The sequence below is a fragment of the Larus michahellis genome, chromosome 3 (assembly GCF_964199755.1).
Source record: "Larus michahellis chromosome 3, bLarMic1.1, whole genome shotgun sequence".
NCBI classification, from domain to species: domain Eukaryota; kingdom Metazoa; phylum Chordata; class Aves; order Charadriiformes; family Laridae; genus Larus; species Larus michahellis.
Genome location: NC_133898.1, coordinates 8,454,725 through 8,482,224, shown reverse-complemented (window position 1 = coordinate 8,482,224; position 27,500 = coordinate 8,454,725). Strand labels below are relative to the sequence as shown.

At 41.3% G+C, this 27,500-nt stretch overlaps 1 protein-coding gene across 4 annotated transcripts in view; it reads left to right on the top strand.

The window, feature by feature from the left end:
- The first annotated feature begins 14,157 nt into the window (after positions 1-14,157).
- The window catches only part of PLCB1 (phospholipase C beta 1), a 399,913-nt gene continuing 386,570 nt past the window's right edge, over positions 14,158-27,500 (top strand). For all 4 annotated transcript variants that reach the window (XM_074578486.1, XM_074578487.1, XM_074578488.1 and 1 more), the window contains exons 1-2: positions 14,158-14,651; positions 26,663-26,740. In XM_074578486.1, coding sequence (XP_074434587.1) covers positions 14,553-14,651; positions 26,663-26,740 — 177 coding nt within the window. In that variant the 5' untranslated portion in view covers positions 14,158-14,552. The remainder of the gene's footprint in view (positions 14,652-26,662; positions 26,741-27,500) is intronic.

Below are 27,500 nucleotides of genomic sequence, written 5' to 3'. Positions count from 1 at the left end.
AGAGACACAGAGTAAGTTGAAAGTTCTGGCCATACTCCAGGAAGAGTGCAGTTTACATCTGTTGAATTTGTCTTCACCAATGTGCTGCTTTGTGCATTTTAAGAATCCTACAAAGGGGTAGTTTTCCTCCTCTGAAAGTATGGGACAGCATAAGCCAACTATATTGGGATCTATCTCAACATTTTGTGACAGTCTCTTCTTCATCCTTGCAGGACATTGGCTGTTTTAAAGGATCAATGCCTTTTCATAAATGCTTTTTATTCTAGTCAATGTTGCTGTGGCTATTCATATTCACATTAAAGTCCAATTCCTGTTTCCTTGCAGGTTAGGTTTTAGAATAAGTTGTGTCTGCAGAATAAACCAAGTTATAATGAAAGCTAAATGGATCTCAAAATGGCTTAGGATCTGATGTGCATTTGAGGTCACTCTAAACCTAAGTACTGTTTTAAAGTTATAACAATGAGAGAATGACAGTATAATCTTACTGTGAAAGCATAATTTGTCTGGATGTCTTTTGGTTCCCCACACTATTAGGCCTATTAAGAATCTGAAACACTCTGAAGAAGCATTAAAAATTGTTGATGAGAGAAGTTCCCATCAAAGTCCATTAGCATAAATGAGTGGTCAGGGTAGCTTGGGCTGACATATTTCATATTCTTTTCCTAGAAGAGTAAGTCTGAACTTCTGAAGAGCTTTCAGGCTCAATCTTACTCAAAGATTATCTCAGATGCCACTTAGCATTCCCATCATTTTTCATGCACTTTTGTGCGAGGAGCAAGCATTCTGAGAATAAGGTGTACGTTCATTTTAGTAGATAAAATAAAGGTGGGAGGAGGGGAAAGAACTGGAGCATGCCTGCAAGGGAAGACAGTTTCCTGGATTCTCAGCTTTACATACCTGTGGAACAAAAAGACTGTCAAACCTCAAAATGGTCACTAGATACTCTATAGAAAAGAAAGAAAAGCTCCAATCCTGCTGTCAGAACCAGTAACAGATCCTTAGATATTGAAACACCACGTGGATGCAGGAGGCATCATAACTTTGTGGTGTAATAAACCTCCTATTAAGTATGGTGGTTCTTAGCACTTCAAAACACTGAGCTACAAAGAAAGGTCACTGAGCAAAATCTTTAGCTTTTTATCAAAAAAAAGAAACTAACCAACCATAATGACTTCACCTGTTCTTGTCTCTAGTAAAAGTCACCTCAACTAATTCAGGTTTATTTGGAAATGTCTGTATCCACAAAAACTAAAAGAACGCAGTGTGCTGGCTCAGCCTACCCATGGCAAACAGCCTGGATAACACCACCTACCAAGGTAGGAGCAGCAGCTTATAGACAGGGTGTGTGACTGGGCTTCGCAAGAGAGCTGTGAGTACATTTGTCCAAAACAACTCACATGAAAGTGGAAGACAACCATCAGTCAGAATTTTCAATAGATTTCTAAAATAAAGAAGACATCTGCTTGAAAAGTAGTATTTAAAAAAGCATAAAAACTTGCAACAATGGGGAAGAGACCTCGAAGCAGAAACAGTAGCTGCCAGAATTGGGTTTGGCACTGCCAGAAGTTTTCCTGTGGTATCAAGACCTCCCCATCTGGGCCTGGCCAAGCACCCTCTGCGGTGGACACCAGGAGTAGCCTGCATCAAGGTAGGGCACTGTCAGTATAGAGCACAGCAAGTAGGGGACCCCACCTTGGGGGGCTGTGTGTATGTTGGCATGTGTGTGAGTACTGTATTGTGGTTTTCTGTTGTGTTACTACTGAAAACACAGCCACTGGAATGTGAAAGTCAGAAAAAGTATTCTAGAACCCAAAGAGCTTTAAAGCTAATTTAAATTGAAATATAGCTACTTGCTCCCATCCTTGAGGTGGACAGGACGTTAAATCAGAGATGTCGAATAGTTTATTGAGCTCCATATTCAAAGAACAGCTCAGCATCCAAATTGGGGCCAAATTTCTCCATATAGTCCTAGGTAGTTACTTACCCGGCCGCGTTTTCTAATGGACATTTCAGCTTTGAGTGTTCATGAAGATGTGGATGTCTTAGCAAATCCCTAACTGGATATCAGAGGTCTTGTGAAAGTCTTGATTCAATTACAGGCACAGAGCATGTGCAGATCCGGTCCAGTGCTTACTTAATCCCACTTAGCTACATGCAGGCAGATCATTATTTTTAGCTGTCTTACAGTAGTCGCAGCAGATTTTGTGCTAATTTAAACCATGCCATGTGAACAAATTTTAGAGGAAAATTTTCTGTCTCCTTCAATTACATTAAAATGGATTAGGAAATTGAGTTTTATTTTACTTCTTGTGATATGATAAGTCCAGAAGTATCTAATGTAAAGAAACATTAACCATTTTAATCATTTATTTATACACTTAAACACTGTTTATACTCTAAACAAATTTTAAATATTTATTTGTAATTACATCTTAGGTGTATTTGCTAAAGAAGAAGAAAGGTTAAATCAGTGGTATATTAGAATGCATTGCTTATTCATGTCAGCATAAACATGTAAAGTAGGGAATAAAATTAGTATTCTTAATAGCTGACTAGAACAGGAATATCTGTAATCATGCTTATGTTCCTTTGCCAGTTGTTCATATTGTTCAGATAAACGACATTAAACAGCAACAGTATTTTATAGGATTAGCCACTGCCTAATGTCTTGATATTCCATGCAAGCACGGATCCTTGAGAGGCATATCCTGCTTTTTTTATTTGTCATCTTTTATGACATCTCTTTGAAAAAGCAGTATCAGTTATCAAATGTTCTGAATAAGACTGTTTATCAACATAGATATCTTCTTTTCTCTCTGTTCACATATAAGTTTATAGCTTTAGGATATCATACAAATTATCCCTTAGATAATTACGTATTCTTTAGTGTGTGTTGTTCTTCCAAATGTAGTAAATGAATAAAAGATGGGCTAGAATTTGACATAATAGCATTGCGGTCCTTCTACTGTCCTTGTCCCAATAACGGATGGTGTTTCTATATATGATTCATGTGTCGATCACAATGTTTATCATTTTTCTAAATTATTGCCATAAATGTTAAGTCTCAGATTCTGCCTTTTTTTAACTGTCATGTTTTGTCTCAGAAGTTGTTTTTGTGTGATCATTGGGACTATTCTGTCTGTAAGAATATTAGCTTTTATTGACTAAAATGAGCTAGATTTTTTCTGGATCCTGAGGGTTATGAATTAGTGTTGCTTGGTTGCTTTGTACCAGTTCATATCACTTGAGGATCTTGGTTTACTTCTAAGTGGCAAATTAATTTTCATGGAGAAAGATCTAAAATATAACTGGGAGAAGACTTGTGGTAAATGCTCATACTCTCACCTCTTGCTTTCCTCCCTGTATGAAATTTTGAAGGCTCTATGTGCTGTGCATATGTCAGCAGGCCTTTACTAAGCATGCTTTTACTATACATTTTTATAGTCAGTTCTTTCAGTATCCCTTTGGGGTTTTGCTCTTGCCATCTTCTCATAATCTTGCAAGCTGCAGAAGCTTCTATTCTGAAGTTGGTCCTTTTGCACAAGTTCTGGCTCTACAAACACTATTTTTGCACTTTTCCCGTGCTTCTCAAAAGAATAAATTTGTCAGGACTTTGTCACATGAAGCCACAAAACTTGGGATAAGGCCTGATTAAGCAGTGGAGGAACTTGTTCTGTTAATGGAAACAATCTCTTGAGTTCTTGTTATCCATCTTTTCTTTCGCACCACACAGTTCTCCTATGTAAAAGACTTGTCTACTGTAAATGCCTGTTGACTGGCAAGTTATCCACAACAAATACACATTAGCTTCTGATTTTATTGTTATTAAGGAAGCTTTCAGTGGAAAGGCTAACTGATTTATGAAAATCATCAAGGCTAAACCTGGAGTAAAGCAAACATGTATTATAAGTGCAAGCTAAAAATAATATATGCTGGAATTGCACTACAGAGATGTTGATTGAGAATAAGTTTGATTTAAATCCAAGTGCCAGTGCTAGGAGCCTTATTTCTGAAATATAAAAGGAATTATTATTGCTGTATTTTAGAATTACACTGTAATGATCTTTCTCTTTTAATCTGATATATTGTACTCCACCAGTTATATTTGTAATACAATACTTCTTGAATATTCATATGTAACTCCTCATAAAGTTCTCTTAAAATCAATACTAAAAGGCTAGAATTATTTGAGCTGTTGCAATTACTGACTGCAAAAAAATTGTTCTCTGCTGAACACTTAGAACAAGCAAATCACTGCCAAAATACTGCAGTTAGAAAGTGTTAAATAGTGAGTGTAATTCACAAAGCTATTACAGTGTTTTATATAAAATAGTTCACTAACGGATCACAAACCATGGTAGCTACGTTTATAACATGCAAATTCCTGAATTTAGACAAATACTAGGGTGTTTTATTGCACAAGGATTTGAAGATCACTGTGTTCCTTAATCACTAGGCTATTTAACGCTAGTTAAAGGCTGGTAAACCCGTGAATTGTCTTCATTGGGTGACTACTTCCATGCTTCAGAATGGGTTTGACTTTGTTGATAAATCAGGCACATCTTTAAGACCTATCTCTAGGTTTTGGTACAGCAGTGTCAGCTGGGTGTATTTTAGAGGTGCACCAGAGCTGTTTTGGCACAGCCAGCCAGGATGGTTTAGAGTGCCTTTGGGGCAGTTTAAGCTTAGCTTGTAGAGGGTAAGGGCTTCAAAATGCAACCTCTCCTTTATCTGTGAATATCTAAACAACTTTCTATCTACTGTGGCGGCTTATACCGGTTGCCACAGAAGAACATAACGTTTTCTCTTGCTGACTGATTTGTGGACAGGGAGATGGAGGTGTAGGGATACTATACAATTTCCTTCAGAGGTTCTGGCAGCACTCCATATGCAGCTACCAGAAACTTGGTAGCTTTGTTTTGTTCTATGTGGGCTATCACTGTTGGCTTTTAAATAACAAATGGAGGGGGAGTGCAAGTATATCTTGGAGACACCTCACTAATATTTTTCTATCCATGAAGTTGCTTACCTCAAATATGAAACAAATCTTTGACTCAAATGTGTGATGCAGGTAAAGCAAGCAGAGCTAATCAAGAATGAATACTAATGCCATGGGAAATGATCAGGAATGTAATGTAGTAATTTCTTAGTGTATCTGGGGAAACTAATTTGTATGCCATGGCACAAACAAAGCACCCCTGTTTGCCACTGTGTCAAACCTAGTTAGCCCTAGAGAGTCATCATCGATTAAGTAACGCAGTATAACAAATCCACTAGAGACCAAAATGATCTCTATGCATGTAGCACGCCCATTTCTGAAAGTCTAACTTCAGGAAAGGCAGAGAAACATCACGCAAAGGGTGTTTATTGCAGACAACTAAACACCAAAGATCAGGAAGTTAGAATGAAAATATCTCTGAAGACATAAGTGCAGCAACTCTATTACAGTTACACAATATCTTCAGTAGATACAGTTCACTTTGATAATGTCATTATTTTTCATGCACAGCTGATCTTGCATCATTTGGTATTAAGGGACACATAATATCCCTTTAAATATTTAATAGTATTTTCATATACTGAAAACTGTCAGTGGTATTATATATTATACATAAAACATCCTTTCCTTTTTCATTTTCTACCTATAAAGATGTGTTGTACATGTTTCCCTCTCTCAAATTTATAACAGAGACGACAGGTTTCTTTCTGAGTAGCTGTAGATATAAAATACCTAGCAGCAAAATGGCTTTTAACTCATTTTTATAGCACTGTAAGGCAGTATCTTCCTAATAGCCTTTTCTCAGAGCACAGAAATGCTACCATTAGAGGTGGGCTGTGGCTCTTAGAAAGAAGGAAGTCTTCCACAGAGGTTAAGACTCTTCATTAGAGTACACAACTTTATATATTCAAGCAAAAATCTAACTCATCCATTTTTTAAGCTTTGAGACATTTCAAAAAAAAGTTATGCAGAAAAGCCTCTTGAAGCTAAACTGTTGGAAGCAGTACAGGCAAAATTCAAATAGCTATTATATGTAGTATGTGCTCCCCAAGTATGAATCTTCCACTTTTGCCAAAATGTCAAATATCTCCAAATACATTCCCCGGTTATCTTAACAGGCATCCCCTCACTCAAACTTTAACTCGATTTGTCAAACAAGAAAACCTTTATTTGGGAATACAGCATAAACTTTGAAAACCTAACAGTTGTGCCTTGGTATAATTAAAACACTACCTCCTGGTGACTGTGGGAGTAGCCTTGTTCTCCATCTCTCAGCTCGAAGTACCAAAAGGCAAAGTCAATTCGTTTCTCCAGCCACCAAACCTCACTTGTATTTTGGGGCTGCAACATCCAGAATCCTGAAGATGCATCTTGTGTCTCTTGCAGATTTGCCACGTGCTTCAGCCAGACACACCTTCTGATCCTCAGGCTAGTATATGACATACATGGATAGTCTTAGCCTGCTGCACGCATGGCTTCAGATCAATTGCTTTTTTTAGGCACAAGCACAGGTGAAGTGGAGCGGAACAGAGCTGAGTGCAGCAGACTATTGCATAGTGAGAAGGCAACTAATCCCAGCACCTCCCCACTATGTCTAGAGCATGGCCACATATAAATTCCATTTTTTTCCAGTAGGTCCTGAGGGGTGATAGGTGCAGGCCACAGGTAATAGGTGGCTGTGGCAAGGGTTGATTGCTGCCTCCTAAAGACAGGAGGGAAATGAAGAACTGATGGATTTTGTTTCATTTGGAAAGTGATGGCTATAATCTGCTCTCAGCTGTGATTTATGCTGTGATCCATGCTGCGATCCATGCTGCAGTCTAGCAGGCTGGGTCTTTAAGGGCAGAAATGAGTTTTAAGAGGCTAGCAAAAGGAGCTGTAATTGGGCTTGAGGATTAAGTGTTGCAGAGAGGAAAATATGTATTCTTCCATGGAAAATTTGTGTTTCAAATAATTTCAGTTAGAAAATTAAGAAAAAAGAATTGCAGCAAGAGATCTAGCTCTCCATGAAGGTATAGCCATATGCCATCTTCCACGCATAACGCTTTAATGGTTTAATATAAGTAGCAATATGTGCATGCAGCATCTTGCCAGGAATGAGCATGGGATCACAGTGGCAATTTGCTGCCCAGCCCTCCCAGCCCACTGTACACAGTGCCTGCAAACCGGCATTCCCTAAAGCTTCTCAAACGCCATACCCACCCAGGGAGGCAAAATGCCGTCTGGCAGGAAATGTGAATAAGAAATACCTCAGGCTGGTACAGCACTGAGGAACAACGATTCACCCACCAAATAAGACTGGAAGATTTCAAAGCCGATCAGCCTTTTCAGCTTTACCGGTGTGGAGATCTGTTATCTTCCAAAACAGTTCAGGAAAGAAAGCAAGAAGACCATGGCACCTCCATGGCATATCAGAAGTAAGCCATTTCCTACCTGTAAGTGATGGTATGTTAGAGCACTTTTGGACTATCCTGCTAGGGGCTATATAGAAATCAGTCATTTTTGTGTCTTTGCAGTTTGGGTTGAACTCGCTAGTCTTTCAGTAACCGTAAATGTTCAGGGTGCTCTGTGAAACTGTTTCTACAGATCTTTGTTCTGATTTTTTTCCAGACTTTAAGCACACACTGCAAGTTTTATTATTTTATTGCCTCCATTTAATGAGACCTCTCCCCTTCTGCATGTGTGTTGCCACAACATTAAAAAACTCTGATCGTGTTTTGTATTACCTGTTAATGTAACTAACCTTTCTATACAGCAGTCTGAAATGCATGTTGTTAAATATGCTACAAAAAAGAACTACTGCATCTGTCCATGAACGTTCCTCTCCAATCACCGCAATACCATTTTGAGATTCACAGTTTGTTGTCTTCGCAGGTTGCATTGCGTTTTCTGTTGCCTACTGTGTTTTATATTTTTCTACAATAAAGCTAGCATTTCTTCAGCAGCATTCTATGGTGCAATTAGAGACTTAATACAGCTTGCAAGACGCTTATCAGGTAATACCCATGTCAATTTTTTCGGACCAGTAATGTGAGATAGGAGGAAGGTTTTTACTGATGAATAGTGGTAGAGAAAGGAAAGAAGCCGGGAGATCTGACTCTGGAATGCCTGCTTCACAGAATATAGAGCCTACCTTTGTGCAAATACAGTTGTATGTTTAGCATTTTGCATCTCTTATCAAAAATAAATGCCTATCATTAATCTGCATATAAAATTCTGGATTTTTAAATAGATGCAGTCCCCTTCGTAAGGGCCTATTTAGTACCCATGTCCCATTTCTGTCTGTGAAAATCACCTTTTGTGGACTGATCCCTGGAAGAAATCAGTATTTACAGCTCAATGGAAATTAGTGAAATGCCAAGGAAGATTAGTACTGTGTATGATCAGGTACTTGGATTTGAAGGTCTCTTGAAGCAGGACTGACACTGCTGTGGCTTTGTGGTGATGAGCTCACATTACCGGATTTTTGGTGACTTTGTTAAAAATGCCAAGCTGAAGTCAAATTTCTATTTCTCCTCTGCTTTCTTTTATATGCTTTCCCTGAACTAGTCTGCAAGTCAGCTATGCTTTAATTCAAATACTTCTTCAAGGACAACTCCTATTATGTTAGCTGTGAATAGTATCAATGGTTAGAATTTTATTGACAAACTTGGTACCAAATAATATTAAATGCTAACCATCGATTGCAGTTTATACAATGTTAATCACAAGATCCCTTTCCCCACCCTATACTGCTCTGTTAATTTTTGCTATTGCATCACTTCTAAAACATCTGGGTTTTTATCAGTTCTGTGAGGCATGTAGGAGAGCAGAGAAACAGTATTTGATTAGGTTTCTTGGAAATCTGGACTCAGTTCTCAGCTTGTCTAAGACTTTTTGTAAGATTGTGGTCTCTTAAGGGAGTGATAATACTCACTCTGAGTACACTTCCTCTCTTTGTCTGTGTCGCTGATTTAAATAGTAATAAACAGCCCCTGTCCAAACAACTAATAATATGTATGTGCAAAATTCAACTTATGGTTGAATTCTTGGTGTATTACAAGATTGTAAATAATTTAACATATTCTTGGCACTGTAAAAGCAAGTTGTCTATTGTTCTTGGTGGTTCTGTTGAATAGAAAAAAATAATAGTTTCTTTAATTGGCATTTACATTCAGATTAATTTTGTAGGCACACAGTCTGCTTGCAGATGATCTATGAAATACTGGCAACACTGATGGTGGGAATATTAATTCAAATTGGTGCGTGTGCCAGATATTCCCTATGGCTACTGCAAATCTCACTGCGTTTAGAGAAGTCAAGAGGTATTCTTTATTTTAGTCTGTGGTGTTCACTTTTAGCTTTGTTTTGCTCGCAGTCCTGTATCTGCTGGCTGCTCTGAAACCTGAGATTTCTTTACAATAATTGCTCTTCCTTATTTGAAATTATATGTCATGACCTTTTATATATTTACAAGACGACTGCGAAAATGAATGTTGAATCCTGAATTAATCATCAGCTGTTTCATCAAAACTGTTGCATAATCTCATAAAAAGATAATTGCAAGATACTTTATGTTATTTGCTTTCGAAGGGCCTGTTTGAACTCCCACCAAAGCTGATGGAATGACTTAAATTGTAATGTGATGGGCCCTTCAGTTTGACCTATTAGTCCTGGACCAAGCAGACTTTGGGTATTGTGGAACTTAATGTCTGATAAAAAATGTGAAGAGAAAATAGGAGTAAGGTGACGAGCACTGTGTGTTGGTGATCTTGTACTGCTATGGAATAGACAGACATTGGCTGTTTCTTCCTCTCCTCTTCTTGCTAGCTATGCTTTGCTCCTAAATACCAAGATGTAGCCTGTGGTCTTCTTTAAAAAGGCATTTTAACTCCTCCATTTAACCTCCTACCTTTCTCTGACAATGTCTTTATGCTTCTAACAATGTCTTCTGGTTGGGAGGTTGGTAAATGTTGTTTCTGATTGCTCAGCAGGCATCCTGTTAGAGCAGTTTGCCTCCCAGACAGCCAAGTGCTTTACCTGTTAGTGCTTTTCCTTTCCACAGATTTACAGTACAAGACATCAACGGAACCATTCTTTGAACCTGTGTGTGTAGCTTCATAGCTTTTACCTAAATCCTAGACTACTGCAGCAGCTACTGTTTGTTCCTGGTGAACGGCACTCTATTTTTTTCAAGAGAACGCGCTACATCTTGAAAAACCCGTACTAAAATTATTAGTGATTAGGCAGCATAAAAGTTTGGACATGCCATAATAGTTTTCAGCTTATTTGGCTCAGATTGAGCTTTACAGTCATGGAGGACATTGTTGTCCTTAGTTAGTCTGACTTTGGGAGTTGTACTTAGGCTGCTAGTGGATTGTAGGAGACTAACTAGTCCTTTTTTCCATTAGACATGTTATTAGTGACTTTTTTTTTTAGATTAGCAATGTTAAGAACTAAATTAAATTTAAATCAGCTTCTATGAAATGTAACTGGGAGTTATTTTTTTGCCACTGTTACAATTCATTCTAAGAGATATTGTTGCTCAAGATTTACATCACAACACAATTGCTCCAAGCCTTAGAAATATAGTTAGAGCAACTGTTTTCAACTGTGTAAATGGTGTTCTGTTGCTTTGTGACTAATGTTTTGTCAGTTGTGGAATTTCGCCCTTTCAACTGCAAGTTCTGTAAAATAGCCAGAATGGGAAGGAGAAGTCTGTGATGATTCAGAATAGCGTATTATAAGAATATGTATGAAAAGAGAATAGAGAAAAATGTTAGTGGATTATAGCAAGACATAAAATTTTAAATGAACTGCTTTACTTCCAGGTAAGGTATACCATCAAAATCTTTTTGACTTGATTTGTGAGGATAATCAAAAGACACAACAGCATTTGGGAAATCTGGGAAATATGTCAGATTGCCAATGCAACGAACTCAACACAAAATTTCTCCTTAACTTTTTACCATCTGAAAGAATTATAAAATCCTTTCTATAAATGCTATAAAAGTTTAATGGAAGTTAAGTATACCTGCTGGTGTACAGACCCATAATTTTTAAGCTACTTAAACTGAGCCCTTGTGCTATGGTCATCTCTAGAAATCCAGGGCATCTATATGCTAGGCTGCTTGGCTTTAGGAACTAAATGGGCAACAGTCATCTAGAGGGGTCTGAAAGATTAAGTAATTCATTTGAGTGTAAGGAAAGAAGACTGGGGCAGATCTGAGAAGAGAATTCACTTTTTCAGACTTCTAATTGCACATCCTATCTCAGGACAAATCATCCTGTTTCTAGCTTTAATATATTAATCTCTTCTAAAACTGTACCAAACTTGTAACCTAGGCCTAAATTCATTAGCTTCCATGGGATGCGACTTCATTGTGGTAATTGGAAATACAGCTAAGGGCTGTTTTTTTCCTCTTTCCTAGAAGAACATTGTTCAGTAATAGCAATACACGTAATAGTTTTGTGGGAGTTATGGAGGGGAATCCATAGAAAGTGCATGCTGACTCTCTCGTTATGCTTCCAAAAGATAACCATGAGAGGATTTCTGTAATTTTAAGACACTGCAAGAAAAGCATAAACCAGGCAGTCTCCTCTTTGCATGAAACACAGAGGTCCCCTTTATTTGGCTATAGAGTCCAGAAGTCATCATTTTTGGTTTCCAAAAGAGTTGGAGATTTTTTTGAGGCAATTTCTGCTTTGCAATCTATTTAATGGTTTTGTCTTTTAGTTCAACTCACAGCTAAACTTGGGTGTAAACAAAAGCAGGTGAGACAGTCTGCTTTCCAGTTGATTCTAATCTGCATATACAGCTGGCACAATAGTTAAGAGCTAAAAGGAAAGAAAAAAAAAGGAAAGGTGCAGATATTGCACTGGTGTAAACAAATGCACAGATTTGAAGTTTTGAAGTCAGTGGACCTTTGACAGTTTACACCAGCTGCAATTTAACAAATCTGGACAGTGAAGTCTGTCAGCGTTAACTTCGTCATTCTGGAACATGTTTTATGGACCAGTTTTAACAATCTGCAAAAATGTATTACGCTATAAACTTCACGGGGAAGCAAGAACAGGTTATGTTAAATAAAAGAAGAGTGAATTAACATTTTCTATGAAACCCACCTATTGGCTTTTAGACTTGTGATTCTAACTCTGCAAGTATTGCATTAATTTAGTGTTCTTCTGGTAATAGTTTTGTGGTTTGGTCTTTTTTTTTTTTTTTTTTTTTTAGTGTAGAGGTTAGGTAGGAAGTGTCACAAGGGCCAGCGGCTCCCTGGGGACCGGGATGCTGGGGGCCACGGGGGGTGTCCCATGGGCTGGTGGGGGAGCAGAGAAGGACCTCTCCAGCCAGGGCCCATCCCACCTGTGAAAGAGAGGGCAGGCTGAGGGGGCAGCCCCCAGCCCAGGGCATCAGGCACCTCCATGGGTCTGGGTCAGGGTGTCAGCCTGTGGGTGGGGGTCAGGATCAGGCCCAGTGAGGGGAAGCAGGACCAGACACAGCACCAGGATGGCAGGGTCACGGGGATGGGGCTGGGCTGAGGCCATGCTAGGACACCTGCCCATGGATGTGGTGGAGCTGGAGACAGGTGTCCTGGAACATCACTGGGGCAGGGACTGACAGCCCCAGAGAAAAGCACGTGCACAGAGCTCCACTAATTGCCACAGTAATGAATTAATCCTACCATGACATGCACAGGGTCATGGCGGAGGTGTCAGGTGCCAGTGGGAGAGGAATCCTGTTTGGCAGCATCTTCCGCCCAAACCCTCAGGGGTTTGTTCTTCCTTATGCACGGGGGACATTGGGCTATTTCCTGCGGCGTGGAGATCCATAGGTGCCAATCTGTCCAGAGTCAAATATGGTCCCTCCCAATGTGTGTAGCAGAGACCAGGCCATTTCATATACACAAAGACACTATCTGTGTCATAATTTCAAACACTGTGCATTAATCTTTATTCTCCCACTGTTTTAAAGACATTTTTGATGCTGCTATCAAGGGGGAAAAAATTAAATTATTTTGACAGGAAATGGACTTTTGTACAAGATTTCCCCTCCCGTTCCAATTTCTCTTCATGCAGCAGCTGCTGTTGCCAGGCTGTCTTTGTTGCTATGGTGGTGTTTTGTGTGCCAGAATTTTTATATTCACTCTTGAAGAGTCACCTGATTGAATGGCTGTGCCACATAAGTTATCAGTCTCACTCATAAAGGAAATATCTGACTGCTGACGCTATTTACATATGACGTCTAGTAAATGCATCAAATGAAATATAAACATATTCCAGTGGCCACTGGGTGTGAGTTCATGGAAGTATTAATTTAACAGGTGAATTCTTTTAGTAAATGAGTGACTAAAAAAATAACGATGATCTCTCTGGGGACTACTGTCTTTAGTAGGTCTCGTTTCTTGGCACGACAGTCACACACAAGGCAGTGTCACTACACCTTGCGGCAGTCGTCTCTCACGGGTAAGATTTGAGTTCCACTGTCTGCATTATTTGAAAGGTGCTTTTCTCAGAAAGACAGGGTTAAATTTTCAATGTTTCTTTTGTGGAGAGTTTTTCCGTAGAATTTAATAATCCTGCTCCTGTGGATAATTAAAGTATAATTTGGCCCAATTTAAAATGCAATTAGGATGATATAATTCCGGTGAAGCTGAGTTTTTCTTCAATCCCAAATCCTGCAAACGCTGCCCCTTATGTTTAACTCTTAGTATGTTAGGTGTGCCATTCCACCGAAGCATTTTTCGAGGCTGAAGCCTCTCTCAAAATGTAGACTTACAGCAGTAAACTCAGGACAGCAAATGACATCGAGATATTTCACGTGTGTTTCTCTAAAACCAAATTTAAGAGAGTAAATTTTATTTTTCATGAATTCCTCGTCTCACCTCGCGATGCGGTCTTTCGGTGTAGCTTTTGCCATATCCTCCTTTGACCTGACTTTGATAAATGCAATTGGTTATTTATTTAAATCAGTTATTGCTCCTTTCTCCTATACGTCTACATACATTTCTACGTAGGGATCTAAAAATATAGTCAGGGAAGGGGAGAAAGCTTGCGGGGGGGAGGCCCCCGGCCGAGGTCCCCCCCCCCACCGCGGTGGATGCTGCGCCGGCCGCCGCCGCTAGGTGGCGCCGCAACGCCGCCGGCGCGGCTCGCTGCCCTCGGCGCGGGGGAACCTCGGGGGCCGAGCCTGGCGCTGGAGGGAGGAGGAGGAGGGGCGGGCAGGGAGGGGGAACCGGAGCGGGCAGAGCCGTTCGTTCCGTGCCCCTTGCGTGCGTATGTGTGTGTGTGAGGGAGCGGGCGGGCGTGTGTGGCGAGCCGGCTGTATATAGAGGATGTGCCGCCGCATGGCTCGCCCCGGCCGCTGCCGCGCCAGGTCGCTCTTCGGGCGGCAGTGAAGCCTCTTTGCCCTCCCCGCCCGGGCAGACGCTTCCCTGCCCGCTCCGGGCGAGCGGAGCGCGGCTGCCGGCCTCTCTCCCGGGGCTGTTTCCGGCGTCCCGGCGTCCCCTCCTGAAGGCGGCCGCCTCTCCCGCGGCTTCTCCGCTCCGGGGGAGAGCGCGTCAATGCAGTGCAAATGGCCGGGGCACAGCCAGGGGTGCACGCTCTCCAGCTCAAGCCCGTCTGCGTCTCCGACAACCTGAAGAAAGGCATCAAATTCGTCAAGTGGGACGATGTGAGTAGCTCCCCCTTCTCCCCACCTCCTCCCCCTCTTCCCTTCGCCATGCCCCAACACGGGGCAGGGGCACGGCGGGGCTTATGCAACGCGCGGGGCGAATCGATCGGGCAGGAGGGCTCCGGTACAAGCGTCGGGGCCGCCGCAGGGCTGGCCCTGCCCTGCGCGGCGGCGGAGAGCCGCGGCGGGCCGGCCCGCGGGGCGCCGTGCGGAAGGGCAGGTGCGAGGCGGCGGGGCCGTCCCGCGGCGGGGGAGCTGGCGGCCGGCCGGGGATAAGTGTCCCCGGCCGGGCTGGGCGGTCGCCGTGTGAGGTCCGGGCCGAGCCGAAAGGTGTTGTTAAACCGCCGGGCAAACTTTCTCCAAAGGTTCTCCCGGCTCACTTCGCTTGGCCGGTGCGAGTTGAGTTGAGCTGGCTCCTTTGGCGAGTGTGTTTCCCTCCTGCCGCCCTTGTTTTATTTTGCACGTTGTCACCTCTGTAGCCGCAACGTAGTTGTTTCAACCTGTTCCCTATCTCTTGTTCCATCTCCCCTTTCCTCCTCCTGGCTTCTCGCCTTCCTTCTGGCTCCTGCCCTCTTTTCTCTGTCTCTGGTGGGGTTGTCAAGCCCTGGACGTGTTCTCCCGGGGCTCTCTGTTTGGGTACCCCTGCTCATCTTCCTTCCACTGCAGAAGGCGCTCATCTTTCTTGGCTTATTAGGGCATGAGACTTGCCTCAAAATCGTATCTGCTTTCCTTTTACCACTTGCTGCTTCCCAACCCTTTACACTTGTATTGCCTCACATAGGAGAGGAGTGTGGTTTTCACTTCACCTTTGGTAGCACAGCTGTTCAGCAGCTGCTGTTTCTTTCTTCACTTGCAGGCTATGCCTGTGCCTGTTTCAGAGAAAGATAGTCTTTCTCTGCTTAGCTTTCCTTTTCTCAGACCATGAAAGTAAGTCTGCTGTACTGCACAGAAGGAAAACAGAAAGGACAAGTCCTCTACTAGCCTTCCTCCTACAATAGGACATTGGATGTTTGTGTCTCAGTTGCGCATGGAGGAGCGGGTGCCCCAAAAAGTCTGTCTGTGAATGGTATCTGGAGTCAGAGGGGCATAGTGAGTCTCGAGCTGCAGTAGAGGAGTGGTTGTCAAGGAAGGCAGGTAGTTTGAATGTCAGGAGAACTGTTGAGGATAACTTGTTTTGAGAGCCTTAGCGCAGCTCTCAAATATTTTTTCTGTGAATTTCGGCTGTGATAAAGACACCCACAGCAACAACTGGAGGGGTAACAGAGTGAGGGAGAAGGAGCAGTTAATGTGCCTAACAACTGTTCTTGTCTTCTTACGTGTCGCTGTTTTGCCATTGCTTTCAGCCTGTCCAGCAGCCAAATGTGTGAGCCTGATCTCTATAAACCTGTGATAAACACTGTCAAGGAGGGAAAGAGCACTAAAAAACTGAGCAACTTGTCGTGTGAAATTTTATTTACCATAATAAGCTAATACGTTTTTAATAAGCTCAGTGACCTGACCTTGTCTGCGGCAGTAAACATTGGCTTGACACAGGTTATTCATGTTCGGAAGATAGATGGGAGCTAAGCTTGAATGACTTGCCTGAGAAAATGTTTCCTCCGTTTCATGTTTTCCTTAGTATAGGAAAAGGCAACATAACCTCTGCCTTGTCATTGCAGGTATTATTTTATTTTTGGTAAGCTACCAAGAAATTTCCACAGGTATATGCAGAGGTCAAGTTAATGCTGATTTAGGTCTCCAGACTGAAAGTCCTAGCAGGTAGGCAACAGTTTAAATTATTAGTTTAAGTGCTATTTCCAAAGTAGTGTATTGTATATATAAATTTGGAGGAGAAGAGGTGTTCTCCACGCACAATGTTCAGCGGCTAACCTGTCTGCTATAGACTAATTGGAAAAAAGCTTTTCAGTTGTAAACCTGAAAGCTGCGGTAATAAACTATGGCTAAATTCTGGCAAAAGATGTGCATTTCAGGTGAAAGGTGTTCTTCAGCGATACACAGGTATTACCTGGAACGCGTGACTGAGATGAGAAAGAGCCCTGTTGTGTTTAGTGAGCGCTTTCACAGCCACCTTGTGAAAGCTGCTGCCTATTGAGCCTCACTGTGCATGAGTAGTAGCATTAACTCATTGTTGACCGTATGTTGTGTGTATATGTATGCATTTTCTGCCTCCCAGTCCCCCTGTCTTGCCTGTAGTGTTTCTTCTCTCCAGTGGAAGCCCTGAAAAATCAAAGATTTCAAGGGAAATGAATCTCCTTTGGTACTCTGGCTGTAAGAAGGTCTTGAGACGTGAATGCATGTTTGGTGACTTTGAAAAGTACTTGCCATTGAGTAGCCAATATCCACTTCAGAGCCTTTGTTTTCTATCAAATTAATCTGCTTGAAGGGTTTTTAAAAATGATGATTATTAATCTGAACCTCTGTGGTCTCTCATGTAAATAGGCATGCACAAACTCTCCAGTGAAACAATAGGCTGTAATGAGAAATAGTAAACTACAAAATGTAACAGTAAAATGGAATTGACCATAATGAGTACTTTGTATCTGCTGTGCTCACAGGGCTGTTCGGAAACGCGAGGCTCACATACTGATGTTTATTACGCATCATTTTCTATTTACTGTGTCTGAGTGAGAACAGGAGTTCGGTTTTTCCACATTGCCTGTGCACTGGGGCAGCATTCGTTCCTGTCCAAGGCATACCCTTGTAGTACACTTCCCTGTTGGTTTGTTTTGCAGCTTAAAGACGGCTCTATTGACTTTGCTTTGCGTTTCATAAAGCAAAAGAGTGTTTTCGGTAAATTCCTATGACTTGTACCAAGTTTCAGCCCCAAGCAAAATTTTTCCAGCTAAGTTATAAATCTCTGAAAAGTAGTGTCTTTTTAAAATGGGAATGCTGGAAGGATTTAAACCAGAGCATGAAAGGCGTGTAAGGAATTTCATGGTGTATAGAGTAACAGTTATTAAAGAATGTATTTGCCAGCTTTTTAGAAGGATGCTGCAGTGTGGCGCGCAGAACAGTCTGACAAAAACTGTAGTGATACAGACTTTCAAAGCGATCCATCCATGGACTTCCCGTCCTGAGCTTCTAGTAGTGCTGTGCCTCATTAGTAACTCTGAGGCTGCTAATAAGCAGATATGGTACTGCTGTTGTTATATGGACCTCCTCTCTGAGGAACAGCAGCAAAGTCTGCTTCATGTTACACCCGTATCTCACCCGCAGCCTCCCCCCCACCGACCCTCACCACACCCCCCAGTGTGATGATGATCCAGTTTGAAAGAGAAATGCCTTGCCAGAGCTTTGCAAAGAGGAGAGGAAGAGGTTACGTCAACCACTCAAGGTCACGTACAGGCAGGTAGAAGGCAAGCAGCTCAGGAGGCTTGAAACTCCATTTCCTCTGCGGACCATCTTCAGTTTCTAAATTGCAAAAGCATTAGGATCAATTAAAAAGGCCTGGCTTTCCAAGACAAGTCACACTTGTGCATCCGGATAGGATGTAATATCACTTATACTGCCCAATGCCTAACAGAGTCTAGTCACAAATTACGTTTTGGATCAGGGTATAAAGCACTAACGTCAAACAGATGATTGTTCTCCTGTTACTTTTCCTTGCACTGTTTCTGTTTTATTCTATGACAGTATTACAGGTTGGAAAACAAATTTTAGAATTAACTCTTGTTCTTGATGTATAGATTGGTTTCACAAGGCGCTGAATGGAAATAGCTGATGTTTGAATAGGTGAAAGATAAAAGTGACTGGTTGCTTAGGTGCGTTGTTTTTGTGGATGTATGCACGTGTGTGTCTGGTTTAAGATGCCAGTTAGCTGAGCAATCTCTCCTTCAAGTCCTGTTTCTTCATGCTGCCTTCAGTTGGGCCTTTATAACCGCTTTTCCCTTACTACTGGGAAAAGACCCTCAGTCTCTTAAGCACTGGTCTGGTCTGGTCTTTGAACAGATGCACTCCCTTATTCCTAGAGAGAAGCAATAGCTGTGAGAGAGGCGCAACGCTTAGACAAGAATGGACTTGATACGCTGCTATAGTGAAACTCAGGTTATAATAGCTTTTCCTGGTGAGAGTTTTAAAACGGTTAAATAAATAAATAAAGAGGATGCAATTAAGTCCACTGGTGAAGCTTTTTTGTAGGGGGTTAAACTTAATGTAGCAGAATGTGTTGCTAGCTGAGAAGGTTAATGAAACCTGAGTATAAAGGGCAACTTCTCTCACAACCGATCTGACGTCTGAAGGGGCTGAAACCTGCCTTTTTTGCTTCATTTTTCTGTAGTGGGAACAAGATTGACATCACTGAGTTAACAAATAGCTCGGCAGCTAGACCACAGTTGAACTGATGTTTTTTAAGAGCAGTAATGGGCACACTGAAGCCAGTTAATACGATGGTGTATATTCAAAATTAGATTTGTTTTCAGTACTTGCTTAAAGGCTTTCTTATCTTCCCTAGTGATAATATGTTCTTTGCATAAAGAATTTGACTGGTCTCTCTGTGACTTACACTATTTACTTTTACTCGCAAGTTAACTACATCAGTAAGGTAATGTAACTCTACCTAAATTGAGGGACATGATTCCAGTTTTATAACCACATGTTTTTTCTAAATATTTGGTTACTGAAACAAACGTCCTGATAGGTAGCATTGTTTAGTGGCTACAGCACTTCACCAGGTGTTACAGTGAGCAGCAAAAATGAACCTAGGTCTTTTAAGTTCTCTTTTAATGCCTTTCTCTTAGAGCACTTCGTCTTTGGAGAACATTTTTGAGCTCAGATGCTGAGTGCTATGTAAAGTTTTCATGCGTCTTTATTTGTTTAGAATCTTTTAAAGAAGATTATCAAGAGTATGAGATACATCCCCTTTAACCTTACAAGTAAATATAACATCAGAGTATCATTATTATGGATAAACTGAGATCAAACAAAGAAAAAACCTGGAAATTTTCTGAAGTGATTTTAAGATGTTGATACTCAAGTAACTAATTTTTTTCCCTGCCTTTTTTTTTTTTTGTTTTTCAACTCTGCACAAGTCTGTCAGTACAGTACATGACTGAGGCCATGAAAAATGAGCCACCATTGTTCTGTGTGTATAAAACTAAAACAATAAACTGAAAAGAGTTTATTTTTTCTGAATGTTTTCAGTCTGGAGGGAAGAAGTTAGTCCAACATTCTGAAGTTTTTGTTGTTTTTTCTTTCTTTGTTGCTAATCTTTATGTAGTAAGCAAATACCAGCTCTGTGCTATATAAAAATATTTTACCTAAATGAGTAGAAGTTGTGGTTTTTGGCCTTTTGCAGCATAGAAGAGTAATTGGATTGAGTGTAAAACTTCTGAACATTTAACGTTTAGTAAAGAGGAAAGCCTGAACTTGGTTGACTCCATTGGGAAGCTCTTGCTAACTTTAGCTTGGGGGGAAAAAGATTTGGATCCCCTACAGAATGGTTAGATGCCTGCCTGGGAAGATCTGGTGAAGAATTTACACATTCAAGTCACAGATAACACCTGTGTTATTGTAGTGTCTGAGCCCTTTGGAGTGTTGGTAGATACTAGGGAAACCGAAAACCAGAAAAGAGCTTTTAAGTAAACGAGGAATTCTTTGTGAAAGGGGAGCTAACTGAATTTAAGTTGTGCACTGCATGCTTTCTTGAATGCTCAAGACCTTTTTCTTAACAAAGGCTGTAGTGAAATAGAGTTAACTAATCATTATGGAGTCTTTTGTCTATTATAAAGTAAATGCTTCATAAGCACTTTTTAATTTATTTTCACAAGACCCATTAGATGACAAAATGTGTTCCCAATTGCACTGTAGTAGGTCCAAAAAAAGAGACCAACACAAAAACTTACTGATTTTTAATCTGTGATTAGATACCTTGGACCTAATTTTCAGACTGTGTAGCACTATGCAGTCAGATGTTCAGAATGCTTCCCCAGTGACTTCAGATGAATTTGGGCTCAGCATATCTGAAAATTAGAAAATGAAATGTGGAAATACAATTCCAGTATTCCTTCAAAATCAGAACACAGCATTTATGCCCATGAACAGAGCGATTTAAATGATTTGCTCAGCATCACATAAGAACTCTCTGGCAGAGATAAAATCTTCCCCGTTGGCATTTGGCTACTTTTGCTATAAGGTTCTCCGTTTATTCCTTCTTTCTTGACTGCGTACTTTGCAACATCTACGACTAATAAGGACTCATGTGGACAAATCAAGACTACATGCAGTAAGGCTATAATTAGCCCACGACTACGAACATCTTGAGAAATGAGACAAGGTAGTCTGCTTCTGAGAAACAAAGCCTGTTCAAGGTTCTTTTAAACTTGCAGGAAGTTAGTCTTTAATTAGCAGAATGATGACTTCTGTCCTGTGGTGCCATCACCAAAGTTTTTCCAGGGTTTAACCACTCTGTGAAGAATGTTTTCCTGCATGTTCCTGTTGAACAAGTGGGATTTCATTTTATGGGTCCTGTAAACTCAATTCCAGTTTTGATTATTTTTTTTTTGTCCTGCTTCCAACCTCCAGCACTCATTTCACCTTCTCCAACATTTCCTTCTCGCAAGCTGTTCCTTTACATGGCAGATCTGATTCTTCTGCCCTCAGTAAAAGAGGGCATCTGTACCCTTCCAGATTATTTCAGGGGTTCATTGCAAAACCGGGGGATGGGTACTCTCTCCCTGTCATTCGTCGTTCAGCTGTCAGCCTAAAGATATTTATAGTGCTAATTGTTTGGGTAATCCTGCTTAGTTCCAGTCTGGGTACACCCAGTGTATGATGGAATTTAACAGCTAATATATCGTCTGACCATGTGTAAACTGTGGTTTTGCTCTCCCTTCTCCTTCGCTCCCTCTCCACTCCTCCAAGCCTGTAATCCCCCGGCTTGTGGGGTGGCAGGAAAACTCTTTGCAGGGACTCTTCTCCACTTACACCCTTGCTCCAACCAGAGTTCAAGCCCTTTTGCCAAAGTAAAAGAAAAGCTGCAGAATATTTTGCCCCTGCCAGAAACAATCTGTTTCTTAGTGTTGTGTTTTGAAGCAGTTTGGCAGAAATTTTCCAGGAGAAGGTTCAAGCAGATGAAATAATGATGTGTGTAAAAGTTTTCAGGTTATATTTGGAGATGTTTGATGTCTCTCAAAATCTGAGGCAAAACCAGGAAACAACAGTCTGGCTTAATAAGGCAGTGCCGTGAGCCCCATCTGTTTTAAGAGCTGGAGATAAAGGCTGGTCTGCTTTTTTTCTTAAAATCTGTTGATGTGAATTTTGACTGCAACCGTTTCTAAGAAATGTCATCATTATCTATATATGATTTATTAAAACACATGCTCATCTGACTCATGGTCTTGCTAGTTGACATGGTACATGTAGATTTTCATTCCCCTGTAGGTATTTTCAAGATCCTTTAGGAGCTCTTCATCTATGGCAGGATTGACCTGGTACTTGCATTGCAGGCACGCTAGTCCCAGCCTGGGACATTCTCTGATCATTTTAACAGCCAGCTGTGCTTGGCACAAAACACAGCAGCAATAGTGTTACACTCTTGCCTTAATACATAATGAATAAAGTACAGAGAGTTCTGGGAGCAAGGGCCAAAGCCTGGGATGTAGGTGCCAGAGCGGTGCACCCTTATGTAGCCGTTCTTTCTTGCCTTGTGTCTCTTCAGGTCTTACCAGTGATGGTTGAGGAGTAGGGTAGATGGCTCCGTCCCTTGTGACTGGATGCACAGCCTGGTTGTAGGGGTGCTGTGAGGACTGGGAAACATGGGCATATAGTTAGAAAGGAACCAATGAAGGTTTGGCTTTGTATGGTAGTCTTTATTGGTCAGTAATATTAAAATGGAGGTAGCACTTTTGGCTCGCTGATGTTAGATGTAGTTTAGGGGACCCACACTTAAAATCAGATCTTAAAATGGTTACCTGGCAGGGTCTTAAATATGTATTTGTCCATTCATCTTTTATGCCCGTGTTCTGCTGTGCCTGGCTGGTAAGGTTCCCAAAGTTCTCTACGGCACTTTGTGGGCGTAAATTTGAAACCTTTTTGTTTAAAAGTAGAAAATAAAGAATATTGCTAATGCAGGGTCTGAGGTTGTACAGCCAATTAGGAGGCAACTTAATGGAATAACTATAGAACAACCACATTACTCATTTGAGGCTGTGAAATTGGAGTAAAGAATTGGCCCTAAGTCACAAATAAAAAGGCGGGGGGCCTTTAAAGGTGAGATTAAAAGCCCTTTAAAAATATTATTCACTTAAGTTTAGGCTGGTGTGATATGCAGCACACTGGGACTGCTAGGTATGGGCCACTTCAAGTCTTTATATTCAAGGAATTTGCAAAAGCAATCTGTCAGAAACCAAGCCACTGCTTGGCACAGGCACCCCTGGGTGGCATTAAAAAAGCCTGATAACCCACAACTATTTGCATCGTTTACTGGGACGTTCTGTCTTTCTCTTCTTCCTCTCCCCTCTCTGATCACATCTGATTTTTGCCTTGGTCACCTCCTCCTTCTTCTTTGCTTGTATTCTTGGAAGTATCCCAAGAATCTGGGGCTCCTACCCAAAGGGCTGCTTGCTTTGTTGATATCCAGAGGATTGTAAGAGCTATGCCCCTACTAAACACCTAAATATGTATTAATTTCCAATTAATTGGAAACAGTGACCTTCCCCCTCCCCCCATTTTATTCTCACATTCTGGATCTAAGTGGGTTAGGGAAGAAATGAATGTCAGTTCCCTATTTGTTTATCCTTCAAGTTTTGTTTGTTTCTTTTTTCCCCCTTTATCTGTTGTGTCCTGTCTGCTACCCTCTTCTTCAGAGTTGCTTACGGTTGGAAAATCTGTTCAGGAGAGTTACGAGATAGGTCAGCTCTTTAGGTGAGGAAATTGAATTAATAGGCTTCAGGATACTCTCCTGAATGACCTGCAGGTTGGGTAATAAACCAGTTATTTCCCCTATAGTGCAATAGTTTTTGTAAAGAAACGCACCAGACAATTGTCACTTGAAACAAGTTTCTATTTCAGTGCCTTGAACCACTGCTCTTCTTAAATGTATACTGTATAAAGGGTTTTTCATGTATCTTTTCAATTGTTGCCTGCCTTTGCAAGCCCCGATTGCAGAGCAGCATAAAAGCAGCAGACCTGTTCCATGTGCCAAAGGACCACGTTGATGCGGAGCAGGGCTTGCTGAGCTGACTGAAGTTTGTTTCCATTCCCCTACACCCAGAAGTAACAAGTGTGACTTTTGGTGGCAGGGACTTACAAGAGTTACAGCTAGCTTGTAGAATACGTAAAACTATAAAACATTGTGCAGATGACTTTTATTGCTGCTGTTAACTGTGTGGAAGCATTCCTAAGACACACGTACGAAGTTATTCTCAGACCCTGTGCTTGTATACAGCATGACAGTGCGGGGTTCTCATGTTCACGAGCACGTTAACTGGGCTATACTTGATGTGAGAGTAGTGTAGTTAATTTAGAAAAAAGGCATAATGCACAACTGCCTTTTTCTGATTTTAAAAAAAACACACCCAAAACAACAAGCAAACAACTTCCTGGAGCACAGAGCACCTTAAATTAAGACTCATCATTATCCGTGTCAAGATGAGGTTTCCTTTATGTCACCTAATAGATATCGAAGGCTCTTTCCCTCCATCTTCCGCTCTTTTGAGTCTGATTATAGTCAACATTTTACAGCCCACATCTACAAAAGTATTACTTTGACAGCTGTATGTCATCAGTGCAGACAAATCCACACAGCTTTTGGGTTGAAGCAACTGATTTGAAGTGATTAACCAGCAAAATTGATTAATCCTAAACATAATCGCTTCATGCCTGTCTGTTTCCCATCACTTCCTTCTCTTCTCCCCGCCCCCCCCCGCCCCCCCCGAAGCTGTGTATATCTCATTGGAAAGCAGAAGGACACTTAGTCTTTTTCTTTCCTTATTTTGCATATTTACAGACAGTCTGCACAGGACATAACGAAATAAGCTAAAAAAAGAGAGTTATATCTCCAGAGTATGGCGGGCTTTTTTCTATTTTTGAAAGGCAGAGGTTTGAGAATACTTCTGTAGAAGCTTGTGGATGTAGACTAGACAACTAGTCAACGTCTCTTCAGGACTTGTCATTTTTTTAAAAATAAGTTTGCATGTTACACTCAAACAGTACGTGACTCTCAGGTGTACAAGATAACTAGGAACTATGAAGAAACAGGCAAAAAATAGATGGTACAAATTCGGTATGTCCGTTCCCTTAGGGAGAGCGCATACAATGCTGTTTTCTTGCAATGAGGCAAAGAAGGGCCAGTGGCACTATGTCCCAGCTGGGACATTCCCGTGATACCGCCTGGCATTGGTACAGCCACACTTGTTCCTGGCCTCCGACAGCTGACTTGGCACCCATTTGAGTGTCAATGTACCTGTGGCGTAGTTAATCCACAGCCCAGATCTTCCAGTTATAAAGAGGACTTTTATACTCAATTAAGGGTTTGATCTTGTATTTCTTAGTGTAGAACTTGCTCTTCTATTTGTATTTCTGCTGTGCTGAGATAAAAACACGCTTCATGCTTGACTCCATTTTATTCTTCTATTTGCTCCCTTGCAGGCTTCTGACTGGTGCTGGGCTTGTCACTTCGCTTCTTTGGGTCTCATTTTTCCAGCTGCAAACTGGGAATAATTCAACTTCCCTGTTTCATGAATGCCCGTTGTTGGGAGTTCGGGACTCTGTCACAAAAGACTGTACTGGTGGCATAATATAGACAAGTGTTACCTTCTTGCCTTGGAAATGGCACTTGCATAAGTTAGTGTTTGTTTGTTTATGATAATGTCACTTGCATCAACTTTATTTGCACTTAGAAAAAACACAGTTAAGTGTTTGATTTAAATTTGAACCTATTAGAGCCCATTTGTTTTCCTTAAAGGAATGTAAACTGACCTCACGTACTGCTGCTTTGGAAACAGATGCATGCTAAAGCTGTAAAATACCTGTAATACTTTAACAGAAATATACCTCCTTTTGGAGGAGGAATTGTGTGTTTATCCTGTGGAGATAAGGCTTAGGCAATGTTTCTGTCTGCCTGTCTTCCCCCTCCTTCCTGTACTGCCTCCATAACTTTTAAATCAAGGCTGGCAAACAAGTAGAGGTCTCTAAACAACAGCATTTTTACAGATGTCATGAAAAATAGTAGAGGAAAGAGAGGAATAATCCTATTAAGACGAGCCTGCACTGAAGTCAATTATTGTTAAGCACCAGGGAATCCCGATGGGTGAGAGGTATAATGAACTCCCACCTGCAGGAAAGGCTTTAGTTAGAGTTTGTGTCTCCTGAGTCAGGTACCTGCTGTCAGTAAGAATGCATGAATATGTAGGAAACCAGGCTGCCTTACGTCCAGTACTTAGAAATGGGCTTGGTTTTAAATGACCTGAGATAAGGATGTTACTAGAGTAGACAGATTTTCACCTGATTTGGAGGTGGGGTGGAATGTATATACTCCCATTACTAAAATCTTCATAGTTGGATTGTAGAAAAAAAAGAAAAATACTACTAGAAATTAATTGACAAAAGTCTTAATGTAGTGGATATTATTTCAGGTTTTCTAGGCAAATTCAGTCTTTGTATGTTAAAGCTTATAGTCATTTAGCTCTTGTCTATATCTGAAGGTTAATTTGGATCAAGGTGGGCAGTGGACTTCTGATAACTATAGCACTTTGCTATGTTGGCTCTAGTTTGACAGTTAGCATGTTGTGTCTGTTTAACTTCATCTACTTCCAGTTTTTCTGGAGTAACTCCATGTGTTGACAAGTCTGGAGTTATTTAGTGCTGTCTTCTCAGTAATGGAAATACGTTATGTCAGAAAAATGGAGATTAGGCAGGTGATACTAAATTCTTTTAATGACATCTTGCTAGTGATACCTTCAGGGTAATTTCTAGATGTTGCAATTCATTAATATGGGTGGCAAAGCAGCTAGTGCATAATTATGTGTTCTGTGTGCTGACATGGATTTCTTTGTTTGTCTTTTTTTTTCTTCCAGGACTCTACTGTTGTGACTCCAATCATTCTCAGAACGGATCCGCAGGGATTTTTCTTTTACTGGACAGATCAAAATAAGGTAAGAGAAAAATGTTCCTGCTCTGGAATGGTTCTTTCTATTTACTGTGGTTTGATGGGCAGGAGTCAGGAGGCTTTGCATGCCAGTCCTGGCACAGCAGACAAGCATTACATCAGCATATGTTCCTCTGCTCTTCTGGGCAGCAAACACAACAGGCCTGTGCCTCATACACTGTGCACAAAACTTGGAGAGGTAATTTCTAGCCATGTTAACGATCTGATGGCCAGTGAGGTCTATAATTGTTCTGGTTTACCGGCAAGGATCCATTTGGGATGCTGTTGTGGTTCATAGTTGGCTTGTGGTTTTTCTGTCTTGCCTTCTGTAGACTGAGGACTTTGGCTGTGGTGCACGGCAGACCCAAAATTCCCAGTGGCCAGAGCTCCCTTTGAATTCTTCCTGCTGAACTGCCGCGTGCTCCCTGGCCATGCCTAGTGTGCCACGTCACCACCAAGTTCTTACTAATCCTCGCTGGACACTTGCTTTCTTTAAAAAACATTCCAGTATGCTTAGATCACTATTATGGCTGGGGAGCGGTTGGGAAAGCTCATGGCCTGATTCATTGCTGCGTTACTCCACTTTCACATCCGTGTCACCCCTTGAAATCAGCACTGTCACATTTCCAGCTGCTGGAGGCTGTGGAGCTGCACCGGGGTGAAAGAGTATCAGTACCCTGAGTGATTGGGTGCAGTTTGTTTCATATATCTGACATATAGTTGCAAATTATTGTTGCGATTGTTATAGCAAAATACTGTATGAAAAC